At 41.4% G+C, this 27,389-nt stretch overlaps 2 protein-coding genes and 1 long non-coding RNA gene across 6 annotated transcripts; 1 reads left to right on the top strand and 2 right to left on the bottom strand.

Annotated features, from left to right (window-relative positions):
* Nucleotides 1-16: 16 nt before the first annotated feature.
* LOC148324793 (alpha-N-acetylgalactosaminide alpha-2,6-sialyltransferase 5-like) lies at nt 17-8,672 on the bottom strand. 2 transcript variants are annotated; one of them, XM_088312769.1, is made up of 5 exons: nt 8,476-8,672; nt 4,903-5,108; nt 2,925-3,334; nt 2,015-2,122; nt 17-1,214 (listed from the first exon to the last, which is right to left on the bottom strand). In XM_088312769.1, the coding sequence occupies exons 1-5, from the start codon at nt 8,582-8,584 to the stop codon at nt 983-985; spliced, it is 1,065 nt and encodes a 354-aa protein (XP_088168895.1). In that variant the 5' UTR covers nt 8,585-8,672; the 3' UTR covers nt 17-982. The 2 variants fall into 2 exon arrangements, with proteins under 2 accessions (XP_088168895.1, XP_088168894.1); XM_088312768.1 differs by lacking the exon at nt 8,476-8,672 and adding an exon at nt 5,425-5,569 and having other exon boundaries at nt 4,903-5,115.
* Nucleotides 8,148-26,801, top strand: LOC148324791 (choline transporter-like protein 5). Of its 3 annotated transcripts, none has more exons than XM_088312766.1 (22): nt 8,148-8,592; nt 14,091-14,139; nt 18,064-18,137; nt 19,675-19,753; nt 19,879-19,963; nt 20,051-20,164; nt 20,773-20,833; nt 20,938-21,049; nt 21,205-21,288; nt 22,001-22,113; nt 22,189-22,320; nt 22,408-22,507; nt 22,656-22,748; nt 23,387-23,477; nt 23,546-23,808; nt 23,965-24,059; nt 24,152-24,255; nt 24,350-24,423; nt 24,871-24,941; nt 25,050-25,138; nt 25,235-25,319; nt 25,824-26,801. In XM_088312766.1, the coding sequence occupies exons 1-22, from the start codon at nt 8,556-8,558 to the stop codon at nt 25,940-25,942; spliced, it is 2,124 nt and encodes a 707-aa protein (XP_088168892.1). In that variant the 5' UTR covers nt 8,148-8,555; the 3' UTR covers nt 25,943-26,801. The 3 variants fall into 3 exon arrangements, with proteins under 3 accessions (XP_088168892.1, XP_088168891.1, XP_088168893.1); XM_088312765.1 differs by having other exon boundaries at nt 23,938-24,059; XM_088312767.1 differs by having other exon boundaries at nt 23,938-24,059; nt 25,760-25,956.
* Nucleotides 22,299-25,062, bottom strand: LOC148324792 (uncharacterized). Its single transcript, XR_015846286.1, has 2 exons — nt 24,335-25,062; nt 22,299-24,210 (listed from the first exon to the last, which is right to left on the bottom strand). It is a non-coding gene; the product is annotated as an uncharacterized LOC148324792 (long non-coding RNA).
* Nucleotides 26,802-27,389: the final 588 nt, after the last annotated feature.

Below are 27,389 nucleotides of genomic sequence, written 5' to 3'. Positions count from 1 at the left end.
AGTGTTTTATTTCTTTTCCAATGCAGAACAAAGCAAATGTGAGATTCTGTAGCAGTCCACTGGAGATATGAATGTAGACCTGCATCGTAAGCCCGCTTCTGACAAGCATGTTAGTTCCGAAAGCAGCACCAAGACAGCTGTGCTGATGTACAGGCGTGCCTTGAGATTCAAATTACTCAACTTGTGAGGGTTTTTTTTTTTTTTTTTTTTTTTTTTTTTTGGAATACGAGCCGTCATTCGGCCGGAGATTTGAGATAAAAGCGGCGCATGGTAGCGGTGAACTCGACTCACTTACTCACTTCACAACAGGCAGCAAATTGGCAGACAGTGAAGCTGTTTATTGCCACGCCCAGTTAAAGTGCACAGTCAAACTCAACATAAAACAGAAAATTTCAACTTGCGTATCCAGAACCACTAATCGTAACATTCCGTTCTGCTAGCTCACTATAAAAATTGGAGAGTGATATTTACTTGAAAAAGTTTTTCTTTCACTCAGACATTCTAAGTAAATTTTACAAGAAAGTTTTTCAGTAAATTTCACTCGTTTATTGAATTAAAAAAAAAAGTCACACAAGGGAAGCTGTCGTTTACTTTTTCACATAGCTCATTTCATACGATTTGTATGAACTGTGTGTACAAAAACATCGATTCAACCTTGGAGTAACTTTACAATTTAATGAACTTGTAAAATGTACTCAAAAATTATTATTATTGTATAATTACTTCGAATCTGAGTGAAAAAAACATTACGAGGACTATTCAAGTAAATAACACTCCCCGTTTTTTGATGCTGAATAGAATCTATGCTGCGGTGCTACAAACGAACACAAACGGCGCAGCTATACATGTCGACAAACAATATAAGAACATTCACATTCATATGTTTTTTTATCCTCACAATCATGTCCCGGAACGTTCCTGTCAAGTTGGTCAGAGAGGGAATCTTGCGATCCCAAGTCGTCCCCTTCACTTCTCGAAGATCTCAAGATCCAGTCCAAATGGCGGCGGAGATATTTCCTGCCCCTGCGGGCTTCCAGTTCGGCTGGTAAAAATGGATGTCGAGGTTCCGAGCCCAGTTGGCAAAGGCCATCTTCTCTGTGATGAAACGGTGGTGACTCCCTCGCCGGCTTCTCTCGTGGGACAGGTACATGACACACTCAGCGGGGCCGGAGGGCTCGTAGTAGTGATATGGCACTGACAGATTGGAGGGGGATCTTCAGTATATGTGAAAGTCGGGACATCGGAGGAAATCAGTCAGGTTGCATTGAATAATTCACTTCAACATATACACTTGTGCTTTGAAATAATGTTTCCCCGTTGAAATGCTAATAATTTGTTAAAAGACCAACAATATTTTTCAACTAGTCATTCAATGATGAAAAATAGCACTGTACAGTGATGAGTATGTGCCTTGGCCACCAGGGGGTAGTATAACATTTGCTAACACATTACTCGTAGATTTGATTTTACAACGCAGATGAAGACTGTCGCAACTAACCTGCAGAATTATTGGTTGTTTTTCACAAAGGATGAAGAATCTATGCCTGTGACTATTGCAGTCTGTTTTATAATTACTGCAACATTGTTGCTAGTTTAATTAGCTTCTTGGTGAACTCCAGCTTGTACTTGTATGACGGTTGGGAATATTATGGTTATACTGCAAATATTCTCTGCAAGGTTAATAACTGTTTTTTTACCCAGCGTATTATCATTGGGAAAAATTTGTATTCTACAGTTGTCTCTTGTATTTGTCACCGAGGGTTAGCAAATACGCTGGTGCCGCCGAGGGATGAGGGCGCCATAAAAAAAGAAAAATCTGAGTGGGGCTGTTACAAAACAAACCACCTGCTCATTTTCATGCACTAGTTGTCTGAGTCATTCAAGCAGGAGGTGGCAGAGTCAGACGTGGACTTTTAACGCAGTTAAAAAGGAAGGTATATGATTTCAATGTAAATTGGCTGAACAAAAAAAAAAAAGAAAAAAAACTCATTTTAAAATAAAAATGCAAACGTACCTGCAGTGGTCGGGTGGCACCATGCCATACACGTTGATCCTGTCGCACAGCTCTAGCGCCATGGCCATCGTGAACCAGCCAGTACTCAGCCAGGAGTTGGAACTTTTCCTGGATATGTCAAATTAATCACTATTAGTTCCTGTACGTCCTCATATATTCACCCTGTGCCTTAATTAACCAACTGTCTCATCCACCTGCAATGGACTCACTTCAATCAATGTTTTGGTTGAAACACTGCCCCCTTCTAACTGTTGCTCACCAAAACAGCAGCACCAAAGGCTGCAGATTGTCGCGTTACAAAAACTGTGATAGTCAAGTAATGAATTTTGACATTATTCTAGAAGGTTTATCTCGTCTCCCGATAGGCACCTCCTCCAGCTGCAGTTGAGTAAATAAATACCCATGATCACTATTCGCGAAAATACAACGCCGTTAGAGCGGTAATATTGTGACTGTCGTTGCAGTTGCACTCGTGATGATTACCAAAATATTAGAAACACCTCTCATCATCGTGCGGTTTATTTCCACACCGCAACAAACATAATATATGATTTATAGTTAATATTATGTAATAACACAGTAATAAACGCAGTACTATAAATTCCAATTTGAGAGTGCACAAATCAAAATGTGAAACTAATATATTCTATGGATTGCAGTAAATGCGCACAATGTCAACCTCATTTCCACATTAAAATGATTTCATTTTCTTTTCTGATGTCATATTTTAATTTGTTGAGATGGTGAATTTTTGTTCTTCGTTGGCTGTAAGCCATAATCATCAAAATGAACAATCATGTAATTTTTCACTGTGTGTAGTCTGTCAAAACCCAAACGGAACCTCTAAAATAAAGCTTTCCGGGATGTTCCAATTAAGAAGCAGTTGTACATCTTCCATTTTCACATTTACCTGTCAATGCCGGTTTCATTTTTGAAAAGTTCATCAAAGGCCATCATTTTAAGTCGAGAAATGATATAGACTTTGAGGCTGGGCTGCTGCTGGTTGAGCATCTTCAGCTGGTTGTAGACGTGGCCTCTGCCGTCGCGTTTCATGCCGCTGCTCGGCCCCCAGAAGACGAACACGGTGCCCTGGCTGGCGTTGAGTAGCTCCCGTTGTCTGCGGAGCACCCGTTGCAGACTGGAATGCGCTACCACCCGGAGACTGGTGCGCCGGCCCACGTCCCGCTCGTAGCCCACGCTGGGGGCGTCGTTCATACGGATGACGCACTTGGACCGGTCGATTTCTTGGCCCCTCTTTCCGCCGGTGAGCTGGCCCGAGCTGGTGACGAGGGCGCACGTCCTGCAGTGCATCCTTAGAGTCTACGCCGGGATAAATAGAATGACTTATGTCGTCCATACACCGGATTGAAAAAGTCTACACACCCCTGTTCAAATGCCAGTTTTTTTATGATCACATGATTACCTTGGTGTCATTTTTTTTTGTATCAATAGACAAGCGGATGACTCTTTCTCACTGGAATTATTCCCCGCCTTAAAAGGATTACATTGGCAGCCGGAGCTGTAAGCTTCACACGCCGTCGTGCTCTCAGGTGAGATGGTGTATTTACAATAGCAGCACCTCAGGCTGTGGTTTGTAAAACGTGCAAATCTAGACCAAGGCTCTCCTTGTGCTCGAGGGCCACGTTTGATTTATTAAAATGAACAAATAGGGCCAGGAAAGATAAAATCCGGTCAAATCCATCCATCCATTGTCTATCCGACTGGTCCCCAACGTCTATCAGCAGCAGGAGCACAATGCTAACAACGTGTGATTATGCACGGGGCTTTGTGCGGCGTGAATGCACACGACTTCCCTCCATGCGGCAGCAGTCGACCTCAGATGCCCCGATGAAAAACACCGAGCGCAACTGTATGTGCCGCTGCAAACGTCTGCTGCGGTTTGTCAACGAGCTGCAGCGGCCCGGTGACAAACTGCAGCAATAATCCCTGAAGAAGAAATCTATACCCTCTTGAGGGTTTTTTATTATTTTTTTTATGTCTAAATCTTTTATGGCGAACACATGAATTATGAATTGAGGAAGTATAAACTACTGAGAGAGTTTCCACAGATTCCACAGTGTGTTCAGCATTGGGAAATAAGTCAACTCCCGAACAGATCATCATTCTTTCGGTGCTCTGCAAGGAGATCGATTAAAATGTATCGTTCCTCAAGAGCTGTTCCTCTGGAATTTAAGACGCTTGGCCAAATGTACACACACTGCAAGTCCTTAAAACCACAGAAATGATTAGAAGCAAAGTTCTTCGTGAAACTAGGGCGGGGCCTAATGTCATAAACGAGAGACCTGAATGACATTGCCGTAAAATAGGAATTTAATTTGTTCCAGCACCACCCTCGTGACTCAAAACAATCATGTCTCAAATGATCGTTCATGATTGAAATGGAAATGCCATTAATTCATAAATAACAAAAATAAATAAATAATCCTCCCCCATTCGTCTGTAGTATGTAGTTGCAAAAGTGTTCACACCCTCTCGTAATTGGGATGTAGCTCATTCAGTAGGATTTTCTTGGCATTATTTTTTTATGATCTGAAGATTTTGTCCTCACACTGATTGCTTTTAGGATTTTCACATACTTGTTTCCCATTTGTCGAAAGTTGCAGTTGCATCTGAAGAAAAACACGATGCTGCCACCAGCAGGATTCACTGTATATACTACATGCAATGTTTTCTTCACATTTTATGCTTGTATTTTTTTTCATGTGTTAAAATATGTCATATAAATAAGTTAGATGATTTTAAAACAATGTTAATGGGGTAAAACTATGATTTTTTTTTTTTACAAAGTATACAGTCTCGCTCATTAGCATATTTGCACCATCACATTAAATGGGGAAAAAAAATAAAACAATATGCAATTGCTTTACCTTGCGATCCACGACACTTGCGTAGCCGCCCAGCGTTGATACCAAATCCATTTGTGATCTCTTTTTCATGGCAGACGCAGGACCTTGTTTTCGTCTGGAGGACAAAGATGATGGCGATAACGCTGAGGATGATTTGCCACCACCAGATCTGTTGTACGCCACCGTCAAGATGGTAACCATGGTGACGACAAAGATGCTACTAACACCTTGGCACTGGAGCGGAGAGACGTAGCACATAGAGACAAACACGTCATTGCCCAGCACAACCGAGACTGCGAGCCAGGTTAGTAAAATGAGCCGTCGGAGTACATTAAAAATGGAGGGACTGATTTTTTTTTTTTTTTTCTGAATAACATTGCATTGATGCACCCATGTTGATTCATGATATTACGAGTAATATATAATACGAATTGACAAGCTTAGTTTAGAACATCACTGAATTCTAAAGCACCTGCCCCCCCCCTCCCAAAGCAAAAAGGCACTACCCACATATTTTCCCTTACAGGTCTCATTTATAATTACCAAGCGTATCCTCATTTTCCTCTCGTCTCGTTTGGAGCCCTCATCCTTTCTCAACCAAAGCTCGCACGTAGTGTCGGTTCTACTCGGCACGCATGAGTGGGACCTCAGCGCGGGGCTTGAAGCGAAGCGACTCTCCGGTGATGCATTCCCCTCCCTGCCCCCCCCCTCTTTCCTCATGCAAGCTTACGCATCCTCAACTCTCCTCCCCATGATCCTAAACACCTCCGTTACTGTTGTACTGTCGTGCAAGTCATAATGCAGTGTTTGCAAACCTTTATGGAGACAAGGCATCGAGTTTATATAAAAAAATTTAAAAAAATGTAAAAAAAAAAAATAAAAATTACTCACAGCACACCACAAAGCAAATGTCACAAAAAATGAAAATGATCTCATCTAGATTTCGTCATAAATTTATTTACCACACGGGTTCTTTTTTTGAAAAGCGGTCTAATTCTGCGCAGAGGATGGGTAGACCTTGTTTTGGTATTTTTGCAGACCCATGCAAGCGGGCACAGCGTCGTGGATTTTTAAAAACGCTGTTTTGCGCCGTTGTGGGTGTGAACACAGCAGAATTTATTCGTCGCCAGTAGAGGCAGCTCCTCTTATTTCCTTTACAGTCAGAGCACAAGAGGCATAATAGTACTCACCTAGCGAAAAAAAAAAGAATCTCCAGCATGTCGGTGAACTGCGTGGCGACTTACGGATGATCTCTGGCTTGGCCGTCGAGTGCTGACACAACAACATCTGTGACCCAAATGAGGATTGGAAATGAGGGGACATTATTGGAATAGAATAAAATGTTCTCAATTTGATTCTTTTGTTCAGCATCCGCAAGATTATTCCCATTTTTATAGTAATTGTTTTTAAAGCGTAAGCATCTAATCTGCATATCATTGCAATCTGTTCACAGTGACGGCCTGCAGTTAAGCGGTTTGAAAACTAACATGAACACATTGTCAGCATACGATGAGAAAAATGCACATTTCGTCCGGCAGCAGTAAACGTGTAACTTCTTGATTGTCAGCATTCCCACAATTACTGACAGCTCCTTTTTCCGCCCAAATGAATCCCCGCAACGCACGCAAATATGACGGCATTGTTGGTTTATCGTTTCGCTTTGACCGCGACGGTCGAAAAGCTTCTCAGGAGTCAATTAAGATAGCACGCGGATGGATTTGGAGATTACAAATCTGTATTCTCACCTCGTATGGTTAACAGCCGATAGCGCTTCACTGGTGTTGGGAGATAATTGACAAGAACAGAGAGGAGCGGCGAACATATTCTCCTCGTTTGTCACGGCAACCTGAGCAGGCCACGACGTCTCAAGGGAGAAAGACTTGCTGGAAATTGTCATCGATTGGGGCGAGGAACTGCATGGCAAAGATTGTTGTAATTAAAAAAAAAAAAAAAAAAAAGTTGCTTCATTTTCCGCATATCGTTAGCCTAATAGCATAATCCCCCAAATCAATTTCTCTATAATGGTCATTTGCAAAGGTTGAATTGAGGCAACTGTGCACTTTTTGTTTGCCATTAGGTGAATGAATTCTAATAACATTCCAAATGACATTTGCGCATCACTTGCACTGGTATGATGCACATAAGCATCGTTGCATGCCGTTACTGTGTATTATGTTTTTTGTATATTTTTCTGTAATTATGACATGATAGTGGTGATATTAAGAGGTGAATTTAAGCTCATCTATTGTCATGTGATGGTTTTTCCAGCCAGGGAATTATATCGGACGTTGCCACGATTAATCCTTTACAACTCCGAGACATTCCTTTTTAGCTGACGGTCTTTAAAGCAAATCAATTACGCCTCTTTCCGGTGCAATAATGTTAAAGGAGTGTCAGACATCGGGGTTAATGTCTGCCAATTGCAATTACTGGAACATCCAGGTTGGCTCCTTTTGGATGCAGCTGTGAAATGATGAAATGCGCGTGTCGCAGTGTTAATTGTGCACCCTGCGGCTCACGGCTCCCCCGCTAGTTATTGCATGACTCTGGTGCCACTCAACCCCCAAAATCAAAACACTTCATTCATACAAGTACAGTTAATATTATATATGTTTTTAAGTCAGTCATGTTCTGGAATCAGAATATCTGGGAGGTGAATTTGTGTCAAAGTATGGAAACAAAGGAAGAGCCGATGGAACGGGCTAATTGCTGGTGATTTGGACATTAACGGGTCCAGGTCATCCGTAGATTAGTATATTAAAATGTTAATTTTTTATTTTTTTATTTTATAAGAAAATAGTGATTCATTTGTAATGTCAACTTGTATTTATGATTAATTGCAAGAATAAATTCACTTTGAAAAATTGCATTAAATGTACCGTATGTGTAAAATTTTATTTCCAATGTCATGCGTGTCCCAAGCGTGTCATTGGCCGCCTGAAATGGACCAGCCGCTCGAGGATCTTCCGAAATTCCAGACAGCCACCACAACACTGGTGTCCGAGCATTGATGTTCACTTGTGAATTCAAGCTAGCGTGTAGTACATCGCGTTCAAATGTCCTCTATAAATAAACATTACTGACTCATTTTATTGATTAGTTACTTACTTATTTTTGATCGTCAATTTAAAATGGAAACAAAATGATACACTCCTTTGTTTAAAAAAAAAGGGGGGGGCTGCTGTAACACACAAATTCCTGCAGGGGGCAGCATTTTGCTTAACTTTCGCTGCCAATCCAAAACAAAGGCGGCAGTATTTGTTCATTCGTTATAAACCAATTCAACATTAAACAAATTTCTCTATTATTCTATATCCACTGATTCTATCCAAATATAACGGCAGGACTAAACAAAGGCGTAGGCGAGGAAACTAGTGCGGAACAAAGCAATGACAGAGGCGGACCCTTTAAGAGCATTTAGGAATAATTAATGAAGTCAAGCTGTAAACACCACAGAAGCTGAGCTGCGTGGCCGAAGCGAGCATCCTCCACACCCGACGAGAGCTCAGAGCCAAATCGACCGCCCGCCGCGTGTTTTTTTGGGTTCACGGCGGTTCGCCTCCATCTCCACCTCCACCACCCTCCGTCCTCCACCTGCGCACCTCAACTCGGCATATGCGGTCCCCAGGTCCAAGGCGACGACGGCGTTGCATCGGTCCCGTTTGAAACGTGTCATGGCTCGGAAGACGGTCGTGCCCTCCATGTACTACGGTGAGTGTTTTCTCGTTGTTGGCCACAACATCGCTAAGCCTCTCTGTGTCTTTCTTTTGTCCGCTAACATCATGACAGCGCACCCCGGTGCCCCTTCTGTGGTTCCGAGGAGTCCAGTGAAGGAATGTTAGCCGGCTGCTAATATACAAATGCTATTGTAACAAGTTACAATTGATTTTTTTTAATGAGATGTTTCGATAGAGCACTTTCGGTTCTTTGTCACCACGGAATTTTATTTATTTATTCATATTTATTTTTTAATTTGTAGCAACCACTCTTGTCGTGTTACGTATGTTGTGTGTGTGTGTGTATGTGTGTGTGAGTGTATTTAATGAATTTATGTCGTCACCCCTCGTCGCCGTTGATGCTTGATGCATGAGTGTGATGACAGTGACATCTCGCTCTTTCGCCAATTAGTGTTATTCTGAGTTTCGCACAAAAGGACAATAACAAAGGATTCGATGGGTGAGATTTTGTGTTGATCTTGTTGAATTGAATTTGTTTTTAATGATATCTCTATCGTTATAATTTGCATCTTAAAGTAGTGTCTATTACTGGGGTTGTAAATTAAGGTGGACATTTTGCAGAAAAGGGCGGCACGGTGGCCGAATGGTTAGCACGATGGCCTCACAGTGAGAGACAGCATCGGCGTGGGTTCGATCCCGGGTCTGGCCATCCTGTGTGGAGTTTGCATGTTCTCCCCGTGCTTGCGTGGGTTTCCTTCGGGTACTCCGGTTTCCTCCCACATTCCAAAAACATGCATGGCAGGCCAATTGAACACTCGAAATTGCTCCTAGGTATGAGTGTGAGTGCGGATGGTTGTTCGTCTCTGTGTGCCCTGCAACCAGTTCAGGGTGTCCCCCGCCTACTACCCGAAGATAGCTGGGATAGGCTCCAGCACCCTCTGCGACCCTAGTGAGGACAAGCGGTACAGATGATGGATGGATGGATCGATGGATTTTGCAGAAAGTTTCTGTTGGATTTTAAAATGGCCAATTTGGGAAATATTCCAGGTTGAAATTTGCTGTGGGAATTAACTGGGGAGTGAGGCTGATTTTATGAAAATGTGTCATATTTGGGCATGAATATGAATATTTCTGTTTTGTCATATGCAGTCAACTGTGCAAAATAGAATAGATTGCATTCCTTCCCCATATGGGAGGGGATTACCGTCTTCTCTCAAAAAGTGATGTGTCCGAACCGTATGCTAAAATACAAACTATGTTTAAGATATTATCTTCAGTTTTGTAAATGTCTGCTTTATTTCTGTAGATTCCCATGAATTTCAGGTTATTTGCATAAATATAAATTAATTCCCATTTTGCCTTTCTAATTGAAATAGAAATTCTTGTTCTATTTTCTATTTTAAAGTTGCATAGCCCATCTCTTTTGAAACGGAAATGATCATGAATATTAACTATTATATGATATTATGTGGCATCTCCCAGTATATAACACAATAATATGATTAAACAGAAAGATTAAATGCTATTAAAATTTGGGGGCTACAGATCTACATAGGAACATCATTTCGCCATTTTCGCAGCCAAGTTGTGCCTGACAATTACAGTACAATAGCAGCTCGGCTGTGACACTGCGTTGTCGCGCATCCTGGTGTCGAGAGCCCACAGTGCCTCGCCGCTATTGACCCTTCGTGTCCCTGGCGTCTCGTGACGGCAACGCTCTGCCAATCGCGACTGCAAACCGTCAGTCGTAGTTTGATTGCCACCGTTCTCTGGAGATGTGCGACCCGGCACCTTTTCAGGTTGGGCTTAAAGATAAAATTGTGATTCTTTTTTTTTTTTCGAAAGAAAAATAACCTCCTAGAATATTGCACGAAATTAATAACAAAGAAAAATAACCTCCTGGAATATTGCACGAAATTAATAACAATAATAAAAAAAATAATCATTGCATAAAAAAAATTCAGTGAATTAAATAGAAAGTAAAGAATTAAACAGTTCCCTATTTATAACCTCTGCTTATCGTGAACTGAGTTGATTTCTTTGCTACCATACAGAGGTGGTAGCTCCAATTTTAGCTTGCATGTCAAAGCAAGAAAAAAAAATCTGACGTCTGACATCTTAAAAAAACTTGTGATATGGGTCACCTGTTCTTTCCGCCTCCGTTCCAGTGAGACACGTCAATTAATGAGGTTAATTGTGCCATAGCGGTGTTCAATGCATCAAGCTAATGGAGCGTTTTGTGGCGTCATAGTGTGAGCAACTGGTCGAAATAGTAATGGCGCTATCTACGCCCTTTTTTTTTTCCGTCTACGTTTTGAAGATACACTCTCACGCTTGTGTCTTCCTCGTAGTAAATGTTGCCTTGTTAATCCTTGATTTAAGGTTCCTGTGGTGTGTAATTACTGAAATGAAGATAATATCCTGATCATTCAGGGACAGGGTATCTGACGTAACTAGATGGTTACTCCATTCACTAAAAAAAGAATGGCGTTAAGTCTGCAGCGTAGTTAATTATGAAATTTCTCGCATGGGCGGCTTCCCTAAATCCTGCATTCCCACAGCGAGCCAACATCGACGCTTAAGATGAAGTCCTGTCAGACTACAGTCAGACACCGCTGTGGATGGAATTACACTTTCATGGGAGCCTTAGTGTGACTTATTCCAAAGGAAATCGAGATGCAGAATTGCTCTTGCACATTTTTTTTTTTTTTTAAATTGCGATCAGAATTTTGGGCCAGAATCTACAGTCCTTACTTTACTGTGTCTTTACTCCCAGAGCTTCAGAATATTTTATTTTAACAATCCTAATAATTGCCAACATTCAACGTGTCTTTCCAGCCATTTTTAGGTCGTTAGGTAGTAATGCAAATACATATTGAGGTAATCCATTCAAGCTTCAAACAGTTATCGTCATAAAACTTTGACAGCATAAAACTGTTTTTTTTTTTTGTGTCTCTTGAGTGTTATAAAAATAAATGAATCGCTGGTAACATTAAAACCCCGAAGCAGAAGTCTTTACGACGAATGACAAAGCCACCATGCAAAACAGATTTTTTAATTTATTTATTTTTACATTCTTTGTAATTGTCACCCAAGTTGTAAAAAAAGACGGCTGACAATACAGTAGTTTTAATTTACTGCTTCGAATTCTTAGTGTCTGATTTTTTTTTTTTTAAATCGTGCAATGACCACACTTGTATCCCAAATCATAGTTCCCTTTTGAAATGATTGGCAATGTCATTCATCTGTTCCAGCCTCGCCCCCAAAAATACAACAACAACAATAAAAAAATTTTATTTAATAACATTTTACATAAAAAAAACATGAAAACAATTATGCAATCTATTCATCATAATTATTTTTATGCGTGTGTGGCCCCTTCTTGGCTTGCTGGTGTCAGTATACGATATTGGTTAATCATAAACTGAGATTAGACGAGAACACGATTGGATAAATCCGCAAATAAATGCCTCTTTGACTCTAATTGCCAAGCCCACTTGAGCCTCTTTGTGGTGGACAAAAAGTGATGCTTCCCACAGAAGTAGTCAAGGTCACATGGCAGCAACAGCACTTCTAGCAGCCGACTGGCTGTCAACAGCTGACAACTCTCAGACGCTAACGCCCCGCCTGGGGGTCGAATCCCAACTCGCATCCCTGCTGTTGTTTTTTTTTTTTTTTTTTAAAGCTTGTCAGTGAGCAGTCTTTTTTTCTCCTGCTCTTGTTTTAAAGAGTACACTGTTAAGAGATGACCCAGTCGGCTTTAAAAAAAAAAGAAAAAACAGATTGCTGACTACTCCGTCCTCAAAGCTTGCTAATATTTGAAAAGATCCCACGGGGGAGGCTGCTCAGTAAATGTAAAGCACGGATGTGGATGCTGATGCCGGTTCTCAGTAAGGAGACAAGAACTTAACAGGTTGTGCTTTTCTCAGGAGGGGAAACCATGTGAGCAAGGATACGGAAAGGGCAATTGAGAGCAACCAAAGTAGGAGTGGGGGGGGGGGTGGATATTATCTTGGAACACCCTTAATGTTCGAAGGAGAGAGAGAAAAAAAAGAGCCATCTGGTGCCTCTTAGCTGCAGCGATTGGAACTGTGGGGGACTGGTGTGATCATTTCTCGAGTCGAGAGAGAGAGAGAGAGGGAGAGGGAGAGGGAGGGAGAGAGAGAGAGAGAGAGAGAGAGAGAGAGAGAGAGAGAGAGAGAGAGAGAGAGAGAGAGAGAGAGAGAGAGAGAGAGAGATTTCAATTAGAAACGACAACTGTTAGCAGGGCAACTAAAATGATATTGTATCACGCCATACCTCTCGTTACTCAACATGAGCATCGCCCAGCTGGGCCTCCTACGCCGCGGCTTGGTGACGCAAGCACAACTGGCTCGGTGGAAGCGGAGCAGCGTAGAGCACAGCCAGAGAAACTTGACGCTTTCACGCCAGCTCGCCACCGCCGCATCCATCACTGCCCAAACGGAGTTCATCATCTATTTTGCAGGCTGCTAATTATGCAAATTACGCTCTCCCAAAATGATGATGAATCAGAGAGTTTCCAGAGCTCCTCGTTGCTGCGAGTTGTCGTCCGTGTTGATATTCGTGTCTCTACATGGCTGATTGGGCTGGTACGCCACTTGGTCGGATGGACGAGATTCAAGTACAAGTACAAATCGGAATTAAGATTGGCAGCCAAAAGCTCAATTGGAGTACTTAACACCTCACTGCCTTTGAGAGCCGCTGTGATTGTGAAGAAGCGGTGCCAGCGCAGCATGCCTGTCCGGCCATTTCCAAATACTCTTGCCTGCAGTGCTTCATTGAGTCGGATGGCCGCCGCTACTCCATTTTCTACACTTGCAGACCGTGAATGTCCCACATTTGAAACGAGGACTTTTCTGGCTTTGCATTCTTCATTTCTATCATTAATTAGGGAGTTGAAAAGCTCTGACTGAAATTTCTACCCCCAGAAAATTTCTCTGATGTGAGTGATTGAGCGAAGCAATGGCTTCTGGGTTGTGCATGTATGAAATTATGCACAATATTGAAGGATGATTTCACCCAAGACAGTAAATTGAAGTTGACAATTTTAAAATCGCATTTTACATTTTTTTTTGCATTTTTCATTTTTTTCGAAAAACCACAATAGCCCCCAAAGATGCCAGCCCACCCAGCTCGCTACACCCAATGCAAAGCACTTTGATTATATTTAAGGATCGACTTGTATTTTTTGTAAGTGGCTGTGCTACTCGTCTTATTTTATGTCAAATATTTCCATCAAGTTCACTCAAACCGTCATTGTGGAGAACTATTAGTCGACATATTGACTAGTAAACTAGGCGATTCAACCCCTAATGTGCACCCAAAAGGTCATGTAGTGTGGGTGAAAATTGCAAATTAAGCGATTTTTTTTTTTTTTTTTTTTTTACAACACAATCCAAAACGGGGCATGTTTTGCTTCCAATGCATATACCATTGGTTATGTATCTTACGTATATATTGTACCTTATTTTGTTCATGAATCTAACCTCTATATTTTGCTTGTTTTTATAGGTGAGGCACGCAAGTACGACCCAAAGTTCAGAGGGCCAATTAATGACAGGTATTGATTATTCTCACGATCATAATTTATTGCTGAACTTCTTTTGGGTCAGTTCAAAAACCAAGATGGAGCATTTATGTTCAACGACATCGATCTCAAACTAGTCACCGCTTGTGACGTGCGTGTATTGATTCTTACTATTGTGTAAGCTTTCTGCCTGGGAGGTGACAGATTGATCGTTTGTCATGCTAGGTTAATACAGACGGAGGTGAAGTGCCGGCCGGGCTCTGCTCCGCTTCATCACACAAATCAATGACCCTCAGTCAAACTGGTGGTGGGAGTTTGTCTGATGTCTGAAGTAGTCAGCGCGCGCACACACGCACGCACAGACACACACACACTCATAAAACAGATGGAGTTCAGTCAGTATCAGGGTTTGTGTAAATCAGATTCCCTCAGAATGCTTGAAGTCTTCATGTTTGGATTATACTGCCCCCAAGTGGCCAAGCCCGGCACACCAGTCGCAAATTGAAATAGAAGCAAAAAAAAAAAAAGGACCAACCTTTCTGTGTCGTTATGTCATTAATCCATGCTTTTTATAATGTAGCCTATTACTGAATACTATTTTACTTATTTTTAAAAAACGCAAGCCCAATAAACATTTTTCAGCGGCTGGAACGATTTAATGACATTTCCAGTCATTTCAATGGGGAAAGCTGATTTATATGATTTGAGCCACAGTTTTAGAATTGTGGAATCTACTTGTAAAAACTTGATTTTCCTTAGTTAATCCATTTCTGGAATTTGATTGATTTATTCCCCCCCCCCCCCCTCCAATATTTCTTCAAGGCAACTTTGTACTTATAAAAAGTAGTTTGCCATTTAAGGCCCGTGGGAAAATGAGCTTTACTTCATCCACATGTTTATGTAAAGAATAAGAAAATCCAAAAGATGTCTGCTTCCTTACACAATGGTTTTGCACGACCATGCTTTTTTTTTTTTTTTTAGTTTTCTCTTTGTCAAGGGAACCATTTTTGATCCAGTTCTTATTTTGAATCTTATCTAGTGCAGGTGTTCCTAATGAATTGGCCCATGGGTGTTGAGGCATTCCAGTGGCACAATGCAAAAAAAGATTTTTTTTTCTTTTCTATTGAAGCACGAGCAAACCTCCCTGAGGGTCTTTTTGTGGCTTCTTTTGATGATTTTCGGGGGTAATGCACGATCTTATCTCGCTTCAATTCAACGTCTGCAGGCTTCTATAAGGGTGCTTGTCTCTTTACGTTCTCCTCTGCAGAGCACGTCTCTGCTCCGTCTACGTAAAGGCACCACGCATACTTTGATGTTTCTTTGGCTGAGAGGCTTTCGCCTAATGAGAACCTTCAGAGAACATACTGTAGTGCACACATTTCATCACGTCAAACGTGTTAATGCACTTTCAAAGACACCAAACCTGAAATTCAATGAAGTAGGGCACAGATTTCACCTCGTTTTACATCGTCATATCAATACAGACGTAAAAATAAAAATAAAGTAAGGAAATTGAGGGTGTACCACAATTTTTTTATATTCCACGAATATATATTAAAATAAGAGTTGTGTGCTACAGCATACCGAATATGTAATTGAGAAGGTCATGGGTTTGACTTGTCAGAGATGTTCGAGGCTTGGATTTAAAAATGGCTTACTGTGGATGAGATGAGCTGAGAATTGAATCGATATGTTTTCCAGCTGGACGACGGGAGATGAACTTGATTTGCATATCTTGCCTTGTGGTTATTAACATCTCTGTTGAACTGAAAAACAACTCTAAAAGGTGGAGAAAACGGAGAATACTGAAACAGGACTGTGTAAATATGCAGATTCTGTCTCACATTTTTTTTCCAAATTTCCAGAATATACACCCATAAACATGCCTAAAGGCATTCATTATACAATTAATTTACAGCTGTTGCTTTCGGTAGATGCACACGTAACAGAATACAAACTTCTTTGAAATTTACAGTGTAGAATATAAAACGTGCCGCCATCTTGTGGCCAACAGAGGAATTACACCCAAAATTAACAACTGAATAGTTATGAATACAAAAGAAAAGAAAATCCACAAAATAGCGCCACTGTGATGCTGGAACACAGATTTAGGGGGGTAAGGTATAAAAAATAAATAATCAAACTGAGGGTCACGAATGCTGTTTCGTTACATTCCTACTCCCTTACGAATAAAGGCATCCTCGAAGGTCCTGCTTGTGTATTATTCAACCTGCCATCCACTTTTAACATATATGTGACTCAACCAAGAATAAATGAGCAGACTCTGTGGCCTGCCTTCCTGAGATAAGCCAACAAAGCCAAATTGTTTTCACTCTCACTTTGTCCGCTTCCCCGCATCACTCACACTCGCCCGCTTCTGAGGTGACTTTGAGCCGCAGCACTCTGCAGTGTTTGCACTTTGTCTTAATAACACACGTGCGCCCCTACAGCGGGGTAGTTGACACGTCTGCGGTAACTCTCTCGTTACTGTAGCGAAGCAAGGTCAGCCCGCTGCCAACCGCCACCTCGCATGTCGGCCATCTTAATCGCCGATGATGCGCGCCCGAGTGATCGTTAGCGTACACTGTGTGGCGCTTTGAAGGAGGAGAGGGACGTTTCAAAGGGAGGGGTTGGCAGCGGTTGCCATGGCAATCTGAGCAGCGCTTCCTCTTGTTTTTTTTACAATTGAAAGAAAACGCTTGTCTGCCGTTTAACCACCTTTTTGGGCTCGCCTGCTCTTGTCTTTACTGTCCCTTTAAAATGGTGGCTGTCTTCCGTGTGTCCGCTTTCACGGCCTTCATGCCTTCTCCCCCCCCCACCCCCCCAAAAAAAAACAGGTGCCTCTATTGTGAATCATTCATTTGCTATAAATCAGGTGTGGGCAAACTACGGCCCGGGGGCCACATGCGGCCCATTAAATGTTTTAATCCGGCCCGCCAAATTTGAAAAAAAAAGTGTCTATTTTAAAAGATTTATATTTAATGCTGCAGTGTAAGTGTTCACAGTGAAATTTCAGCCCCGAAACTATAATTGATCATTTTAAAACCATATCTGCAATGTCCACAACCAATGGACCCGTTCCGTGATGACCTCACGGGCATTGGTATAATCCGCAGAATCAATTTGAAAAAGATTCATTTTGTGCCGGCCCTAATCGCCTCAGTGCTCTGCGTTTGAGAAGGACTTCCAAGAGGCTGGACTGACAGCTTCTCCCACGGTTGTAAAAGGAGCTCGTTATGAGGGAGGATAGTCAAAAAAGAAGTCGCTTTTAAGAAGAGCAGACTATTGTGAAGTCAAGACAAAGTCCGGCTTCAAATAGAGGCGCCCGTGGGACAGTCCACCCCTGAAGGGGATTTTTCTTTTTTTCATGTCTCACTCTCAGAATGTCCGTTAACGCTCCAGCAGCAGTTCTCGTTTAACAGATATTTCTGAGCAGAGTAGGATAATAAAGCTCAAGACGACATGTCACTGTCCTAAAGTAGTGAGAGACCAATATGCTTTTTTTCAAGGCCGATACCGATTACAGATTATTAATAGATGATATTTGAAGCCGATAATCGTTTGTTGAGAAAAGGGCTAAAATGGTGTCAAAATTTTGAAAACTAAAAACTCTATAGTTTTCTTTTAGTTGTGAGTTGTAGTAGACTGACATTATTAACATTTCGGCAAAGTCTGTTTTAGTGCGTGTGACTCGAGGTGAAAAAGCAAACAGGCAGCTTACTGCTGATTGGCTGCTTCCCACTGCACAAGGAACCAATCAGATGGTGCTGTGGGCGGGCCAATCTGCTTCTGCAGGCAGGGTTACCAGCACAGCTGAGTGAGAGAAAGAGAGAAGTGTGCTGCAGCGAGCCAAAATAAACCAGCTTTTTATTTATCGGCCTTGAAAAAAAAAAAAAGGCCAATGCCGTGTTTGTCTTAACCATATTAATGTTTACAATCCTTTTTGTATCTTTACAGGGAGCGCACGGATGTGATCTGCTGTGTTATTTTTGTCACCGTCATCTTCACCTACATCTTACTGGGCCTTGTGGGTGAGTTTGACCCACCGCTGCCGATTAGATCGCACAACATTTCGTCGTCATCACAAACCGAGGGGAAAATAAAATCCAATTCCAAAACCAGTTTATCGATAGTTGAAACCTCAATGACCAGAGTGTAAGCGAACGCGGCGTGAGATGAAGTTCCCCATTTCATTTTTTTCCAACTTCGGCGGGCCGCATTAAAACATTTAACGGGCCGCATGTGGCCCCCGGGCCGCAGCTTGCCCACACTTGGTCTAAAGTGAAAGTAATACAGATTTGTCAAGTTTAGTGAGGATCCGAGCATTTTCACTCGGACAAAATCTTTGGCTGAGATGCCCCGTTTGAAGCAGTCGTGCTGATTGTTTGACTTATCGAATGGGGGAAGATGCCGAAGCACTTGAACGGGAACAAAAAAAAAATACAAGCGTGTATCATATCAGGGTGGCTTCTTCAACAAGATGTCTGCTCGTGGGAAGTGCGGGGGTGTTGATAAACTCGGCTCCCCTAGAGGATGGGTTATTCTTTTCGTAAACGGCGCCGCTTTCTTGCATGGCTCTCTCTCTGCGTTGCGCCCTCATTTACATCCTCATCTCAAGGTCATTAATTGTTCAAGGATCCATGCAATATACAAAAGCTATGCAATCTCTTTGTTTGCCTGCTTGGGATTTGGGGATCATCTTTGCTGCTTTGACAGCAGGAGTCATGTCTCTCAGTCTTCTCAAAGTGAAGCTCTCGGTCATTTAAAAAAAAAAACGTGAGCCAGGATGATAAATGTTCGACCATAGTCATTGACTGAAGTGCTTTTTCTTCAAAAAAAAATTTTGTCAGGCACTTGAAGGCTGTCTTCATATCCAAAACACTATTTTAATACACAGCGACCAAGGTGAAGAAAAGTCTTTATTGTTATTGGCTGCAACATTCCGAACACCTGCCATACTCTTACTCATACATAATATGAACATGTAAAATTCTATATCTCACCAATGAATGATTAATGTGCTGCCCGGGGCGCCATCGTAGGGCTCGAAATTAATTATAAGCCTTCATTTTGACACATACTGTACGCTGGAATAAGAAGACTACAAGTAGAAATGTATGTAGATAAGCGGACAAGATGAGGCGCCCGCGAGACTCATAGAAAAATGCGTTAAAAAAAATCACAGATAAAAATAAAACAAATAAATAAATAAAAATCACAGATAAAAATAAATAAAAGCCACAGATAAAAATAAGAAAATAAATAAATTAAAATCACAGATAAAAATAAAAAATAAATAAAAATCACAGATAAAAATAAAAAATAAATAAAAATCACAGATAAAAATAAATAAAAACCACAGATAAAAATAAGAAAATAAATAAATAAAAATCACAGATAAAAGTAAAAAAAATTAATAAAAATCACAGATAAAAATAAATAAAAAAATAAATAAATAAAAAATAAAAAAAAACACTACAAAAAATAAACAGTTATAAATTTCCTGCTTATCTATCCCAAGTTACGTGTCCAGTTTGCTTGTGACAGTCAACCGCTTCATGCTTTCAGCCTGGATCAACGGCGATGTCAAGAAAGTCTCCTTTCCAACGGACAGCTACGGGATGTTCTGCGGCGAGATGTCAAATATGTAAGTCTTCATCTTCCCGCACTTTGTCATCACCTTCGGACCGCCGTGTTGAGAATGCCCTTTTGATGATACAGCGTCGCATTGTTTTTTTCCAATCAAACCTCTCTCCTTGCGCACCCTCACAGAAACAAAACCAAGTTGTTCTATACCAACTTTTTGAGATGTATGAACCCTTTAGTGTGGATTAACCTTCAGTGCCCGACAACCCAGGTAACACGTCCACTGCATGCTCGGTGCACGCTCGGTTCTGCAGGATTGACGGGCCTTCCCGTTTAGACGATGTGTTGCCTCCCCCAGCGCTGTGTCTCCAACTGCCCTGTCCAATTTATGATACTTCGGGATGCCCTGAAGAACATAACGAAATGGAACTATTATAAGGACTTCTGCAAACCAGGAGTAGATCAAACCATGGTAGGAGAGTTTTTTTTTTTTTTTCATAAAAGCAAAACGTCACAGCATATATATTTACACCCCAGTCCCATTATTAGATCCAGTAAACTTTGGACGAAATAAAAAAAATAGGCATGAGTGTCGATTCAAACTTCCCAAATTGATTCGATTCCATTTTCAATTCACTCGGATTGATTTTCTATTCAATCAACGATTTCAATTTGACTTTTGTTTGGACGGCATTCTCACGAGAGCCAATGCTGCAATTTGTACAAACTGCGGTAAGACTTTTCGAATAAGTACACGCTAATTAGCGTCAGGTACAGTGAATGTACTTTTTGGCTTGTATATCCGTCAATGGCAGTGAACGAGTTAAGTGCCGGTGAAGTTGGAATGGTGGCAATGTGAGATACACAGAATGCAATTTTAGAACTCGGTCATGTTTCGCTGAATCAATGATTGGCCTTCTCACATAAGCTCTATGACAGAATTTGCTTTTATTGAAACGCTCGGTGCCAAAATTAATCGATTAATTAACAACTAATCGATTATCAAATTAAACAATAACTATTGTAGTTAGTGAGTAATCATTACTTTTACAACTGTTTGTTTTCTTTACCTCCTGTTAGACGCCGCAAGAACTCATCAAAAATGAAGACTGCCCATCCATGATCTGGCCGAGCACACCTCGTAAGTCGAAGCGCGAGCACACCGTCGCCATTTTTTTTCACCATACCGCTTCAAACCAAACCAAAAAAAAAAAAAGTTGTTGTCCCCTTTTTTTCCCCCCTCAGTTCTTAAACGGTGCTTCCCCAGTTTCATCGATAGTAAGGGGAACATATCCAACCAGACATTTGGGGATGGTGATAAAAATGTTACTCTTACAGATTTGAAAAATGCTGCCAGGTAAGAGCTTTTTAACCTACAAATGTTCCCAAAATGTGGCGAGGGCGGAAAACGAAGCAAATTTCTCAGTGGTGCTTTGGTAACCTTCGTTGGAATCATATTCTCTATCCTAATGCTCCCCCCCCCTTTTTTTCTCTCTCTCTCTTCCATGACAGCAACACGACGCTTATGCTCTATGCTAAAGATATTAGCGCAAAGGTTTTTGAGGACTATGCAGCATCCTGGGGATGGATCCTGACGTGAGTTTACTCGCTACGTTCAAGATTGCTCAACGAAGTCTCTCGATGGAGCTCGTCAGAGAGGTTTTCAGTGAACATTATGTTCTGCTTGGACTCGGCCTTGCTATGCAGCCGCTCTGTCTCACGAGACGATTTTTCCAATGTAGGTTTGCTCGATTTTGCAACACTCCATAAAATAGTTCAGTACATCTTAGTCAAAAGATACGCGCTAACCCAACTTCAATCTATAAAACAGTTAAAGCGTCATTAAGAAAGAAAAGAAGACAGATTTATTGAATAGGACTCTCAAAGTGTTACGTTTTTCCAGAATTTCTGGAAAAGATCGGGATTCTTAAAAACGCAGACAGACAAAAATAAATAAATAAAATTCACAAAAATATTTATTTACAGAATATCTGTCAACACGGATCTCAAAATATACAAAAAAAAAATCACAAAAGGCTGAAAAAAAAAAACCAGCACACGAAAAGCTCAGCAAAACCGGTGAAAACTAAAAGTAGCCAAAAATGTTGCTTACAGATGACCCGAATTCCAAATACATAAATTGACTGCTCGTTACGTCATCTCTCAGTTTAACATTCTCGTGGGACCTTCCTCACGATTCATTAAAATTGAGCCGTGGAATTTTGTCCGCCAAAAGATTTCATTTGGAGATCGTCTCAGGTGTACCTAATGATGTGTCCCGCGCGTGTTTTTGCATTCCAACTCGCAGTGGCATGGCAATCACGATGGTGGTCAGCCTGATCTTCCTTCTGCTGTTGCGCTTCATCGCCGGCGTGCTGGTGTGGCTCATCATCTTCAGCATCATCGCTGCCATCGGCTACGGTTGAGTTCCACGCGCGCTTCGCCAATGCGTCGCAAAGGCGCATTTCATTTGATCGTCCCGTGTGTGTCTCTCAGGTATCGGCCACTGCTTTTGGGAGTACCACAAGCTTTCCGGGAAGAAGGGCGCCGATGTCACCATCTCTGAGCTGGGTTTCGATCCGGACATCAACGTCTACCTGGGGCTCAGTCAGACGTGGTTTATTTTCAGTACGCTTTAACCACCCAGTGGGTTTTCTCCGACTTGTCGGAAGAGAAATAAGGAAAACTAAATGGCTATGTGGTCTTGTTTTAAAGTGATTGTGCTATCTGTGATCGGGGGCATCATTCTACTTATCCTGATTTTCCTGAGGCGGCGGCTGCTCATCGCCATTGCGCTGCTGAAGGAAGCAAGCAAGTAGGTACCGGCGATTTCATTTTCACACTGAACTGGTACCGTTGCTGCTGCTACGGCTCTCTCTCTCTCGACACTTATTTATTAGCCTGCAAATCCGATGTTCTGCGCCTTAATTTTTAATTAATTTATTTACTTATTCTTTTCCCAGGGCCGTCGGCTCCATCATGACTGCTCTTATCTACCCCATCTTCACCTTCTTTCTGATGTCGCTCAGCATCGCTTATGGAGCCGTCGTTGCCGTGTATCCTTGTATACGCTGAGACAGCGCTGCCTCGTGTTGGAAGATGAACATCAAATCGAATGCACTTTATGGTGCCTTGCAAATGTTTGGGGGTGAAGAATCATCACCAAGTGGGACTCATGGGTGCTAGTCCAAGCCATAATTTCATAGATATAAAAGTCAAAGGACCAATCAAACTATGAAAAAAAGCTCTGTGACTGGCATAAAACTTTGATTAACATTACAGACTATGTTTTAAGTAGCGGTATTCTTAACTTTCAAAGGTATGTAAAGATTCGGTGAAGTAAGTTGCCGTGAGGATTTCGCCTAATTGGTCCAAAAACTTTTTATTTACTTCCGATAATGTGTCTGTCTTCTTTTATGTAGACCTGCAGCATAAAGTGACAAGCAGAACTATAAAATTAGATTCTAATATAGAAGAAGGTATATTTAATTGAAGTTTGCAGAGTGCTAGTGCCACCTAGTGGTCGTTGGGGGTAAGTGCATGCCATCTGATTGGCAAAACGGGATTGATGTTGAATTGCTTAACTACGGCGGCCAAGAAAGGTCACAATTACAAACTCCGCAGCAATAACAACAGCATTGAACTTCAGCACGACTGCAAAAGCCACAACGACCTTAACCTGTTTGAACTTCAGGTGTTTATCGACGTCTGGTGTTCCCATCTACAGGATTACGCCGACAAATGATGAATGCCAACTCGGCGACAACATCACCTGCAATCCAGAGGTTGTCCTTAAATTCTCCTTTTACTCCTCTGGGTTTTAAATAACACATGGGGTGATTTCGTCTTTCAGACGTTCAATGGGAGCGGCCTGGTGGGAAGGTGCGCAAACTCACGCTGCTTCTTCAACTCCTACGGCGGCGAGGGCTTCTACTACAGCTACATCTTGCTCCTCCAAGTGTTCAACGTCTTTGCCTTCCTGTGGCTGATCAACTTTGTCATTGCGCTTGGCCAGTGCACCCTGGCTGGAGCCTTCGCCTCCTACTACTGGGCCCTGAGGAAGCCCAAAGACATCCCCGCCTGCCCGCTCCTTGCGTCTTTCAATAGATCCATCCGGTAGGTGGCTGAATGGACTCAGGCAAACACACAAAGCTACAGTGGGTCGCAAATCTCATTTTAAAAATCTCTCTCTCTCACTCTCACACATATATGTATATATGGCAAAAATGCAAATTACACACACAGACATATAATCATGTGTCCTCCTTGCAGTTACCACATAGGCTCACTGTCTCTTGGTGCGCTCGTCCTCACTGTGGTGCAAATGCTCCGCTTAGGTCTCGAATACCTGGATCAAAAACTGAAAGGTAAAATGGAACGACTAAAAAAAAAGTGATTCCAAGCTTCCCCGTGACTTTGTTGACTCCAAAATGAGACGCGTGGCTCGGGTTCTTCTTAGGTACCCAGACTGCATTCGGTCGCTTCATGATGTCTTGCCTTAAATATTGTTTCTGGTGCCTGGAACGTTTTATCAAGTTCATCAACAGAAACGCATACATCATGGTGAGTGAAGGGACATTTGATTTTCAGCTCTATGGGTCTCTTAAATTGTGTCCTAGCGGACGTGACCACACCCACTTGCCTGTCTTTCCAACAGATAGCAATACACGGAAAGAGCTTCTGTGTCTCCTCCAAGGATGCGTTCTTCCTCCTGATGAGGAATGTTCTTCGGTAAGCTTATTCACATCCTCATCAAAACTTGAGAACAGGCGCAACAACTGCGGTCACAATGATGCTTAACATTGAGGCAAACATTCATTAGCATTATTATATTAAAATAATTCGGTTCGTTGATTTTTGTGAAAATGTGTAAAAAAATAACTTTTGCACTTTTGCCATTTTTTTTACTTGAGCCCTTTGCATAGGGGGAAAAAAATGATGCGGTTATTTTGTCGTTGGATTCAAAGCCTTAATAGTGGAGGAGTGGCTTTTTATGCATTGGTCTCATAACATCCAGACAGATGCACGAATTTTGTCATTATATGAAGCGGTAGATTTGGGAAGTCCAATTTTGTCCTTCCTTGCGTTCCCAAGAGCTGTCAAAGGTTCACAGGAATAAATGATCAAATGAGCTTGCCCTTCAAGGTTGTTTTTTGTGTCTCCTCTGCCTGCTTGTAGTGTGGCCGTTCTGGACAAGGTAACCGACTTTGTCCTTTTCCTGGGAAAGCTTCTCATTGCGGGAACTGTCGGTAAGTCCGGCAGCGAGGCCACGTTGTCTTGTGTAATTGTGCTCCCTGATTTCCTTCAAATGGAACATTCTGTTGAAATTGTTTTCCCTCTGATTTCATGTGCCCCAGGCTCGCTCGCATTTTTCTTCTTCACCCGTAAAATACACCTCTTTAAAGGGGAGGCGCCAATCTTAAACTACTACTGGGTCCCCCTAGTGGTAAGAAAATGTTTTACAGTTGCTTCACAGTAAAGCGCATGGCTCAAATGCTTTTTCGTGATTCATATTTATTATTCTCTTCCTTTGTTCTTCCAGACAGTGATATTGGTCTCCTACTTGGTCGCACATGGATTTTTTAGCATCTACTCCATTTGCGTGGACACGTTGTTCCTGTGCTTTTGTAAGTGGCCTTATTTTCCATGACACACTGTGACACTGACTTTTAAAGACAGACTTAACTTCACATCACGTAGCATATGAGATGCTAACAATTCCTCCATTTCAGATGTTCTCTGTTACTAAATCAAATGACTATTATTCTGGGACTTCTGTTGCTCGGCCAGCTCAATTTCTTATGCTCCGTCAAACTCCAGTTATTAAATTTTATTTCATGTAAGAAAAAAAAACACAAAGAGGCAGTGACGTCAAAAATGTCTTAACACAGTATTCTGATTAATATTGCGTTTGTGGAATATAATAAAATATATTAAGGAGCAAAATGGCGGTCAACAAAAGGAAAAACTGACAAGACGATGACGACGAGGAATTTGTTGCGTTTGCTGATATTTGCTTCTACTCAATTCTTGCACGTCTCTTGCTATGATTTCACTCCTCACACAGCTACTCTGCATTGCTTTCTTTTCCCACCTGCTGCTTTCGTTTCTGCTTTTTCCGCGGTGGTCAGGTGAAGACCTGGAGAGGAACGACGGTTCCCTCGCCAGGCCCTACTACATGTCTCCTGAGCTGTGCAAGATCCTGGGCAAAACCAACGAGGTCCCAGTTGATGACGATGCTGCCGAGTGAGCTCTTCCACAAAAAAAAAAAAATGATGAATGAGACTCACCTCTCTTCATAACTACGGCCCCAACTTTTGAAATGCATCTTCCTTCGTAACTGGAAAACTCCATTGAACTCCTCACTTTGGGAAAAGCACATCCTTTTTGTGTGTGTGTGTGTGTTGCGTTTTCCTTTTCCAGCATTCTCTGCCTTACAGTTTGCAATCACAAGCCACAATGATGATTATAAAGACAAAAATGAGGACCTACACGGGGCTCGCCGCGCCATAAGGCAATCACCATATGAGAAGTGGTGGCAAACTTCGGTCTTCTGATGTAATGTTTTGTATGCACTTTTCACTTCTGCAATGAACCGTGTGTGAGTTACAGAGAAAGTCAATGCAACCCGGATAAAATAGCCCGGGGGAAAAAAATGTGAACATGCAGAATGTAATGGAAAAAAACAGAACAATTGAAGAATAATCGTAATCATTTTTTTTGCGCTGATTCCAAATCTGCCTTTTTTTTTCTTCCGCACATCAGGTTGTCGTCATAATTATGACAATGGTGGATTTTTTTTTCTTCAGACATCATAGCTATAAATTACAACGCATGATAAAATCGCGCATTGCTCAAGGTCTTATGGATGAAAAGAAAAGTCGAGTTTTGTGACACTTTTCAAACATCAAGCGTTCAAGAGAGCTAATAAATTTGCTCTCAAGCTGTTTTCAATCTCTTGTTTGGTTGTTAATACGTAGAAATAAAAGACAACTGAACTATAATTTGTGAAAAAAATATGGGACAAGTTTCATACTCTTGTGGGAAGTTTGACACTCATTTATGAAAAATTGTAGCTTTCTTCGTAAAATAAACCTTTTTTAAAAAGATTTTTCTTATTGTGAAAATAGTACTTATAATTATGTCTCAGAGGATTTTACTTTGCTCATTGGCTGTTTGTTCATGAATTTCTTGGGGCATTAAAAACATTTTTATACATGGATTGTTATTTGCAGGTTGGCCTGATATCCAAGTACCTTAAATGGCATGTATATTATTTTGTTTTTCCATCTTACTCCTCAAAAAAAAAAAAATTTTATAACTTAGAGGGCAAACAATTCTTGGGGGAAAAAAATCTCGAATTTTGGTTGGGGCATTTTGTATTTTTATTATTGCAAAGTTCATATTTGTTGCAACAATACAAAACTTGTCTCCAGAATAAAAATTCCACTCGCTTTGTTTTTTCTGTGAAAAAAATAAACGCCATTTTATTGCACAAATATTTGACTTTTTGAGGGAAATAAATCAAATTAAAATATCTCAATTTGTTACTTATAATTGCTATTATTTTAGTGGCTAAAAATCTGTTCTAAAACGGTTGTGTTGACTTTCTTAACCCAATTGACGTGTCTATAGCATGATTCCTTTAACGGCTGTGGAGGTTTGCCATTCTTGGTTGCGTTCTTCCATCATCCTTT

Source organism: Idiotropiscis lumnitzeri, chromosome 13 (genome assembly GCF_059441095.1).
Source record: "Idiotropiscis lumnitzeri isolate Australia: NSW breed Sydney's pygmy pipehorse chromosome 13, RoL_Ilum_1.0, whole genome shotgun sequence".
In the NCBI taxonomy this organism is placed as follows: Eukaryota; Metazoa; Chordata; class Actinopteri; order Syngnathiformes; family Syngnathidae; genus Idiotropiscis; species Idiotropiscis lumnitzeri.
The sequence above is the reverse complement of the archived record's forward strand: the minus strand, read 5'-3'. Positions and strand labels throughout refer to the sequence as shown.